Source organism: Epinephelus fuscoguttatus, linkage group LG9 (assembly GCF_011397635.1).
Source record: "Epinephelus fuscoguttatus linkage group LG9, E.fuscoguttatus.final_Chr_v1".
Lineage (NCBI taxonomy): Eukaryota > Metazoa > Chordata > Actinopteri > Perciformes > Serranidae > Epinephelus > Epinephelus fuscoguttatus.
In genome coordinates, this window is record NC_064760.1 from 32,995,172 (window position 1) to 33,004,975 (window position 9,804).

Genomic DNA, 9,804 nt, shown 5'->3' on the forward strand with positions numbered 1-9,804 from the left:
CTCCCATCTCTCCCTGCAAGAAGCCATTCGCGCAGACCTCAGAACATCACCGGCTCCAAAATTCCAAGTGTTCTGCAGCCCCGAATGGCGTCACCTGATTGGCCGAGAGCCTATCAATCATGCCTTTAGCCGCACCCCTCCCCCCATTCAACCACTCGCCTCTCTGTTCCAGTGTGTTTACTACACTGCCGAGCATAAGGGAGACACTCGTCTTCACATGCACTGAACCCACTAAGAAAAACAGTTTTTAGTTGTATTTGTAAGAAAACCTCCAAGAGATCAACATGCCCAAGAGAAAGGTACGTATTCTCAAAATAATAAAAATAGTTTGAGGGGGATAGCAGCTATTAATGCATTGCAAACGATTGTGAAGACATCCCTCTGAGACATTACTTAATTATAACATAACGGATAATCGTTATTTGTCGCTGGGAATTTTTGCCTATTTTCTTTATATAATGTACATTTTTTATGCGTCAGAATTAATATTTTCCCGCTCGGACACGGCCTTTAAAACGCGATTTCTTGTCAGAGCCGCTGTCCTTTGGGGAGTCAGAAGTCTCTCTCGGTCTCCATGCAGTTAAAGCACAAGCAGCAGCCATGCTTTGCAGCTCTTGTCCACCTTCGTCGCCGACCTACCGAGAACAAACGCTTCACTTATCGCGGTTTCGCCACCAAACCGGCCAAAAGTGCCACCAGAAAATGCTTTAGTGCCTTTACTTTGCATTTTGGCCGCAAAAACAAACACTCGTCGTCGCGTTTTGATAAAATTGTATATTTTCTCTCTTTGTTCATAGTCCCAAATGGCTGCGATGGCGTGGCTCTGCCGCCGGGTGGCGCGCGTGAGCCTTAAGCAGGTCCCTCCCCCCTCTCAGAGACTCCCGCGCCAGCTTTCAAATCTGAGCTTCATGCATTGAATGAGAGAAAGAGACGGGGGAGTGAAAGGGAAAAGCAGGGCCTGGGCCCTCAAAATATGGCTCCAGAGGCCCACATGGCTGAGCTCTCACAGCCCAGTACTAAAATCATGCATTACCACCACATTTCTGGGCTGAAATCCTTTAAAATGACCTGTATTTGAAATAAAATTTTATATTTGCATGAAACCAAAAAGTTTTCTCATCAGGTCTGTAATTATTTGTAATATGCGCATGAGGCATTTAACAATAGTTCCTTGTGAATATAAACACAGTTTAAAGCAGTAATGCCATTTTAATTTTTTTTTCTTCTGATTTTAACCTGCTGTATTTGTATTTTTCAGAACGCATCAGCAACAGGAGACGAAAGGGATGAGGTAAGAGGGGTGCACGTTAAATAACATCTCACACATGTGATTAAAATTAAAATTACATTAGTATAAGGAACATGTGAGGGAATTATCAGGAAGCAAGTGCTGGTATTGAATTCGAAGGTGTGTTTCCTGCATACAGTCCGAATTGAAATAAAAGCCCTTTTGATAACAGTCTTTGTTCTGTTTCAGCCCCAGAGGAGATCAGCTCGGTTATCAGCGGTAAGAAGACGCATACAAACACAACCAGCGAATTTACATGAACAAATACAGTTAAAAAACAAGTTACATGTGGTAGAACGCTTAAAAGTAGTTGCACACATAAATAAAGCAAAATTTTTCCTTTAGAGAAGCAAAAATGATATAAAAATAAGGTTTCTTTTTATTAAACACTTAAATTTGATTCCTAGGAGTATTGAACTTCAAAAAATGTTAATTTTACATAATTAAGTTGAAGAATTAGTTAAGATTGTGCACATAGTGCATTAGGCAGTAATTAAGTTGTCAGAAGTACATTAAAACTAATATAATATTCATTATACATGATTTAGGAAGGTTTTTGCTTGTAAAAAGTGCAGGGCCCTTACAATACATACTTTATATCAAAAGTGGGCACAATAGAGTGCATCAGATTTATTTTCTTACAGTATAATGTCTAAATTCCTTCATAAACCCAGCTAGGAGCAATCATATTAATGTAATAACACCTTAGGCAGTGTCTGTATTAAAATAAGTTTAATTGTAGAGAAATTTTTACATCTTGACTCATTGTCAGGGATTTAAAATGTCTCATGGGAGCCAAAGTTGTCTAGTACCTTGAGAATAACTAGAACAATGGCAAATTAGCAAACAAAGCACTAACAGACAGTTTGTGTAGCTGTTTCTTTATCTCTTTCCCCCTCTCCATCACAGAGACCGGCCCCACCCAAGCCGGAACCAAAGGTCAAGAAGGCAGCAAAGGTAAGAGGCGCTCGCCTTGATTCTGACCGAACATGCAACATAAAGCAGAAGACACAGGTTGTGTGTGTGAAAGAGAGTGTGCTAACAGCCTGTCTTGTGGCCCCTACAGAAAGAAAAGGCTGTGAACGACAAGAAGGAGGACAAGAAGACCAAGAAGGCAAAGGAGAACGCAGAGGCGGAGGCAAACGAGGAAAACCACTCTGAGAACGGAGAGGCCAAGACCAACGAGGTGGGTGGACTTTTAGACGTACGTGCACAACTTTGACTTAAAAAGGCACAAAGTTTTGACCTTGACTTGTCTGCTGTGTCCCACAGGTGGAGGCAGCCCCCGAGGAGGCCAAGGAGGAGGCCAAGTCCGAGTAGCACCACTGCCCAAGCTTCCTCCTCCTCTACAATCCCCCCTTCCCCCCCTGAACCCCAAGCCAGCCAGCCAGCCCCCCCAAGTCTCTCACATGGTTTCCCTCCAAGGCGTATTGTTAACAGAGGAATATTTTTATCAATGATTTTATAAGTATCCGTACAGATTTTTAGCACAAAACGCAAAGCTGATTATGGAGCGCCTTGCAGATTTGCAGTGGTCATATCAAGTGTCTGCAAGCAAGATGAACACACTAAAATCTTTTTTAAATGGCATTTCATGATTGTTGAAGGCTTGTTTGGTGTAGAAAGTGCGTCCCTTGCCGGATTGGCTATGTTGTGAGTTGTGTATTCCTGTGTTTTTCCTCCTTCCCCCGCTCTCCCTTCCTCCTCCTCCTCCCCTCTTCTTCCTCCACAGATTAGACCTTCCTCCCCCTTACAGTTCAGCCTTTATCCATGTTTTATTAACGGTTCAGCCATGTTAATGTGGGTGATTCTTTTAGACCTCTAAATGTGCAGTGAGTTCCCTTTGCTTCTGTCTCTTGTTTTTTTTTTTTTTTTCATTGAAATCGTGTTTAAAAAAAAAAAAAAAAGCGTGTTGAAGCGTGTTGTCCATAAGAAAGAGGAAGACGAACATGTGAAACATTCCGGGAACAGCGATGGCCTCCGACCTGTCTCCTCGACGGCCCTGCGTGTGAAACAGCTCCTGCTCCATCCACGCTGTCATGTCAGCTTTTCTAAACACTATGGTTTTTTTAAACGGTCGAATTTGGAAACCCTCTCTGACAAATGCAGGTGTCTGGTCCCTCTCTTATGTTCTGAAATTCTCTTAATAAAAACAAGTCCTGGGAATTTTCCTCGATATCATGCGTCTGGAGTTTGTTTCTTTGAGACATAGAGAGCGATGGAAGTTTTAGGTTCCACATCACCACACCCTAACAGCCAATGAATGAAAGTAAAAAGGGATTTGTGACCTTAGTTAGCGTGGATCTTTAACTGAAGTCAACCTTGGTAATGGCTCAGGGTGCTTAGCTTTACCATCCAGTGCTCTTTTTGTAGGTAATGCAGTCATATATCATCAGGAAACGAAAATATAAAGCTGTTTTGTAGCCTCAAGACCTGTATTCAGCCTAGTTTGAATGCAGTTTTCTTTATAAATCACCTGTTTCAGTGTCTAGCCATAAAGAAAGATGTAAAATCAGACCTTTGATGCACAGGTTGCATCCGTTTTAATGCACCCAAGACATAAAACAGGCCTGAGGCAGCCGCAGTGACCTCTGACTAAATGAAACATGCCTGTAATGTAATTTCACTGTAGACAAATCCAACCTGTCCTTTGAGGCTGCTGCTGCTACTGCTGCTGCTGCTGCTGCAGGATACCGATTCTCAACGGAGGCATTTGCTTTGTCAAATTAAACAGCGGAAGTTTGCTGATCCTCCATACTGTAGGTGGGTACTTGTCAGCTGGGGATTTAAACCAACAGGATTTACTTCACAGATCTGTAGCTGCAGATCCTCAGGGAGGTCAGGTCAGCAGAAGGTCAGTTGGGACACTATTATAAGATTTCCAGATAAGGACAGTGAGTCTTACATTTAATCTCCATTCTTTGTCCTTTAAGAATGATTCAGTCTTGTTGTGAATCATTGAAATGCCCAAATAGAGGACATCATACTCAACAACTGAATAAAAACCCTCCTGAAGCCTGTACCTTGCATGCCCGTCTTGTAGCCATCACAAGACAGAAGGAAGTTACAGAACAGAGGCCTACACCAACTGAAGGGGCAGACAGTGTCTATCCACCCCACGTCTTTATTCCCCTTCAGGCATCACACATTCAGATTTAACTCTACATGAACTCGAGCGTGAGTGCTGTGACCCACATTCACCTCACACAAAATATCACCGATTTATTCAGGAGCATCGCACAAAGAGGGCTCCATATTTAGTGTATGCATACACAGCTGCATGCATTAGTTCATGTTAAAAGCCTGGCAGGAGCAGGCATAAGGAAATGCAAGTAGTCTATTAAGCAAAGACAGTTTGAAAGGGGGGACTTTTTGTGGGCTTTTGTGTGTGTGTGCACTTGCCTCCAGCATTGACAGTGTGTGAATGCGTTTGCCATGTGCTCTGAAGCACAAACCTCACTGGTTGTGCGTCAAAACATGTAAGTGAACTGTTTTTTATTATATAGTGCAAACGTTTTGCAATTCCCCTCTATATATAAAAAAATATTAAGTAATATTTGATTATGTGCAGCTGGCTGCAGCAGGCCTTCTGTCTTAAAGACAGGCGCTTATGGGTTTTTATTTAACCTTGAATCACTGCCGGCATTTTGCACAGAATATGGCGCTATGTTGGCTTTCCTCCGCTATTTTGTGCAGCGGTTGCAGCCCCTCTGACCTGCATTGTCATGGCCGAGCAACGGGCTCCATTTTGTCGATATTTTTGTTGTGTGCAGAGCGTTATTGCACCGCGCCGCCACTAGATGGCAGCCTTGTCTTATATTTCCTCCTGCAGACACACACAGGCGCTGTGCTCATGGCAGCCTGTCGAGCTTTGATTAGCCTCACATTTTATTAACTGATACATTAAAAGTGTTATTATTTTTCCCGAGGCAAATTACAGAGAATCAATGAATAATAGCAGAAAGATCACAGGGATCATACTACAAAGGAGCTTCAAAAGTGGATCCCTCCCGGCTTAAAAAAAAAAAAGAAGAAATCCAATTTCCTTTTTTTTATTCACGTACTTTCTTTGAATCCTCTGTCAGCATCAACCTGTATTCAGCCAGACGGTTCAATTAAGAGCAAATTTTCAAACCCAGGGTATGCATTCAGCATCCTCTGAGTGAGATCTATTGATGGAGTGCAGTGATGTGATGGGGAAACTAAAGGAAGCACATTATGGGAAGTTTCTGATCTCGGTGGTCTCTCTCTCTTTCATCTTGTGATTTTCCTCCTCTCCTGCACCTTCATTGATCCGTCCATTCATCCTGTCTCCTGTGATCAGCCCTCTAGACTCTTTAACGGCTTTGATACTGAGATGCAGACACACACACGCACACACGCGCAGACATACAGTCCTCTCCCCTGAGGCATTTTGACATCAAAGAGCTAATTACTCCAATATTATTTTATCTCTCGTCTGTGCATGCATGCTGCCTGGCCTGTCTGAACTGAATGTTTGTCTGCCTGCTTAACTGTCTGTCTGACCATCTGCCAGTCTGCACCTCATCCCCTTTTCACTGTCTAGTAATCACAAGGGAGTTGTGCGCCCCAGCCCCCCACCCCCTCTGGTGTGCACTCTCATTCTGTCCTCTCTAACTCTCTGATGGGTTATGATATGTTGACTAAAATAGCCCCTTTTCCCTTTTTAAACATGCGCATATCCTATTCTGTCATCCCACGCATTTGTAGCCGCTGTCTCCTCCCCGCACTCATCCATTCACATCCACTGTCCACATCACTCTGCTCAGGGTCTCGCACGCATGCAGGGCGGAGAGAATGAGTGTATGAGCGACCGTGCGTGTTTTTGCACACACACACACCCTCCCATGCACGTTGGTGGTGTGTAGTACGAAGTGGCGGGGTGGGGGTGGGGATTCTCTGCGTAAAAGATGAGGATGACCTTTTACGAGGAAGTGATTTAAATGATGTCCTGTCGTCACCAGGGATACCGGTGTGTGAATGTGGATGAGCGTTTGTTGTGGAAAGCACGTCACACCAGGCACATGCTTACACACACACACACATCAGAGAGAGAGTGAGAGATAGTTGCCAACAGGTACATATTCACATTTTGCGTAGAAACAGCCTGAGTCAAATGTCCTCCCTGCAGACCGGACCTTAGTGATGCTTGAAATGAACAGATGTTTAGTGGCAAGGTTCTCTGCTGTGCTACTCTGAGAGGATGTTGCTGTCTGGCTGTCTTAAATTGTTTGTGTTCGACTGTCTTGTTTATCTGCGAGGCTGGCTGCACCCTACGGGGGTGGGATGTACAAGAGCGAGTGAATGGGAAGAGGCAGGGTGAGAAGGAGAGGAAGAGAAAGTACCGGGAGGTGAGGAAGGAGAGAGGGGGTGCTGGGAGGGGGGGCGGGGATGCAGGGGGAGAAGAGCTGGATGCAGATGGGGATCTATTCTCTCCGCGCACGCAGACAAGATGGAAATGAGTGGGCGTCTGTGACGTCAATCAGTGTAGACACACACACACACACACACACACACACACACACACACACACACACACACACACACACAGTGAGACACTCCCCTCCTCTTCCAGTCCCATGCTAATACATGCTTCACTGCAAACAGCAGCAATGCCACGGATCACAGGCATAAACATCAGCGCACACACAAACACCACCACCAAATGCAAACATGAGCATACGCACACACAGACACGCAGATCTGAGTTTCATGTCTAACCAGGCTGATGATGTCAGGCTCATTCATAGTAAAAAAAAAAAAAAAAACTAAAAAGAAAGAAAGAAAGAAAAGAAATTGTGCTTGAGTCATGGTAAGAAGATAACGTCAGTCTTAAACGTTTTCATCCACAAGTCAACATGTAGCTCATTCATAAAACTAAGGGCCAAAGAATCAGAAGAATCAATGGTTATTGTACATGTATAACCCCAAATGATGGAGGATGTACTAAGAGTACTTTACTGCCACTAGAAGTACCTAATGTATTGTCATAGAACAGTTGGTATGATATCCTACAAATTTGTGCCTCACCACAGCAGCCTAAAGCACCAACACCACAGTGTGAAACTACTCCATTACAAGTTAAAGTCCTGCATTCAAATCATACTTACGTTTTTAGTTAAAAAAAAGTAAAAGTACTTGCTCTGCAGAAAATGTCCCTTTTTATAGGTTATTTCTATATGATACTATTAGTACATACTGCTGCAATATATATTTGGGGGGTTGTGAGATGATGAATAGGGTAGGAAAGAAGAACTACACAAATCTGTAACAGTATTTCCATTTCTCTAGTCTTTTCTCTTTTTCTTTATGAAATGTCGGATCATTTGACCTCTTCTGGCCTCCAACAGTTGAGGAGGCAAGAAGCTGTCTGGGAAGTTTAGAGAGGAAGTCTCTATTTTTAGTGGTACTGCTAAGAACTCATAGGTATGTTCCATGTGACAAAGAGCCCTCAGACTAACGAGTCACTGCAGCTATCAGTTAGACGCAGTGCAGCATAAATACTCCCTCTGAAGCGTTGTGAATAGACATATAAGGTGGTAGAAATATACTCAAATATAAGGACCTCAAAATTGTACTTTGTTACAGTATTGAGTAAATGTACTTTGGCACTATTCCCCACTGTCAACCCATCTAAGATTAAAAGCAACAACAACAAGAATGGTCAAATATCAAAGCAGCGGAAACCAAGATATTCTGACTTTTAGTTTATAGTATGGCAACCCGTTTGAATTCCCTGGGCATCAAATATGGCAGCTTTGTTAGAGGCCATCAGCGTTTGATTTTGAGACACAAAGTATCCTTTAGCACAGTGGTACTCAACTTGGCAGCCAAGGGGTCAAGATTTGGCACTATCTTTTAAAATAAGGTGTATTTTTTAGAAAGTCGATATGTTTGCAAGTCACTTGTGGTCCATTCAGAATGGACCACGACCCACCAGTTGGGAACCACTGCTTTGGCATCTGTATGAGAAGTACCAGGCTTTCAGAGAACTCCAGCGTAAACCCATCCACGGCAATAATTTAAAACAAAGAGCAAAAAAGTCCAAGCTGGGCAAGAGGAAGGACATAGGACAAACATAGGACTTTCACCTAAGAGACTGATGAGGCATATTGAGTTTTTTGTAACTACCTTAGAAACATCACAACATGTGTGTCATGTGGTATAGTCGTTGACTTAAGTGAAGCAACAAACATACTTATTTTAACCGAAACCATCATATTTTTTTAAAACTAAACCAAGTAATTTTGTTGCCTAAACCTTAAAGGGATAGTGCATCCAAAAATAAAAATTCAGCCATTATCTACTCACCTTCATGCTGAGGGAGGCTCCGGTGAAATTGTAGAGTCCTCACAACACTTGCGGAGATCCAAGGGGGGAGTGGGTAGCAGCACAACTGCACACCTAATGGCTGACGGCGCCCCAGATTAAAACGTCCAAGAGCACAGAATTGAAACCACAAAATATCTCCATACTCCTCGTCCATAGTGATCCAAGTGTCTTGAAGCCCTGACATAAAAATTTGTTTGGAAAAACATCATTTGAACTCTTTTTTTAGCCTCATTGTAGCCTGCAGCTCTAACTGCCTCTCTGTGGACTGCACGCACTCGTGAGCGTGGTCCACAGAGGCCAGCGAAAGCACGTGGAAGCACGTGAACACACATGAAGGAGGTGTCCATGTCTCACGGTCTTGTGCAAACGCACACACGTCAGCGCAGTGTAATGGCGGTAATGGCTGAATTTTCATTTTTGGGTGCACTATCCCTTTAAGTACCTAAAACCTATGTTTCCTGAGCTTATGTAATGAGCAGCAACTGACACGCCGGCCCTGAGTGTCCAAAACTGAAAATAGAGGGGTAACTGGAGGATCATAGTGTCAAGTGTAGGGCCACTGACAAAACTGCGTATATAATGACTCGGGAGTAAGAAGGTGTTGCGTATGCTTTAAGCACCAGTAACACTAGAGCTTACATTCCCCATGATGCAACTGGATAACACCTTTAAGTATAACCTATCTAATACCAATGTCTTTCAAACTTCACAACTTAAATTTGTCAGGCAGGCTTTCTGTCAAAAATTTGAAGTCTCAAGCTCCTCTGATGACATCAATATGACATCATCAGGATTACTCTCTGCAAGCTCCTCTACAGCCACTAAATAAAGAGTCCAAGTGTCTTTAAAGGCTCAGTTATTCTTCTCATGACAAATAAGCCAATGGTCATGTGCCCAATTGGTACAATGCCCATTTAAAACAGCAACCGTCACTACATTTGAAGGTCTTGTGAAGCTTTATGCAGAAAGTGGCACATGGGCTGCAGTGTGAGGTAAAATAATTGGTTAACGTCGACACCAGCCAGCTGCACGTACAGCTGTGCTGCCTCAGTAAATTGTGCCCCTCGCTGTATTGTAAATCTGCCTTTCTGTCCGCCTGATTGATCGCTTGTTATGTAAGCTTTGTCTTTGTCACATGGCTAACATTATCATCCATTATGCTG

General features: G+C 43.3%; 1 protein-coding gene across 1 annotated transcript; it reads left to right on the forward strand.

The window, feature by feature from the left end:
• Positions 1 to 142: 142 nt before the first annotated feature.
• Positions 143 to 3,163, forward strand: LOC125894762 (non-histone chromosomal protein HMG-14A-like). The gene is made up of 6 exons (XM_049586345.1): positions 143 to 299; positions 1,259 to 1,291; positions 1,478 to 1,507; positions 2,198 to 2,245; positions 2,355 to 2,474; positions 2,561 to 3,163. The coding sequence occupies exons 1-6, from the start codon at positions 285 to 287 to the stop codon at positions 2,606 to 2,608; spliced, it is 294 nt and encodes a 97-aa protein (XP_049442302.1). The 5' UTR covers positions 143 to 284; the 3' UTR covers positions 2,609 to 3,163.
• Positions 3,164 to 9,804: the final 6,641 nt, after the last annotated feature.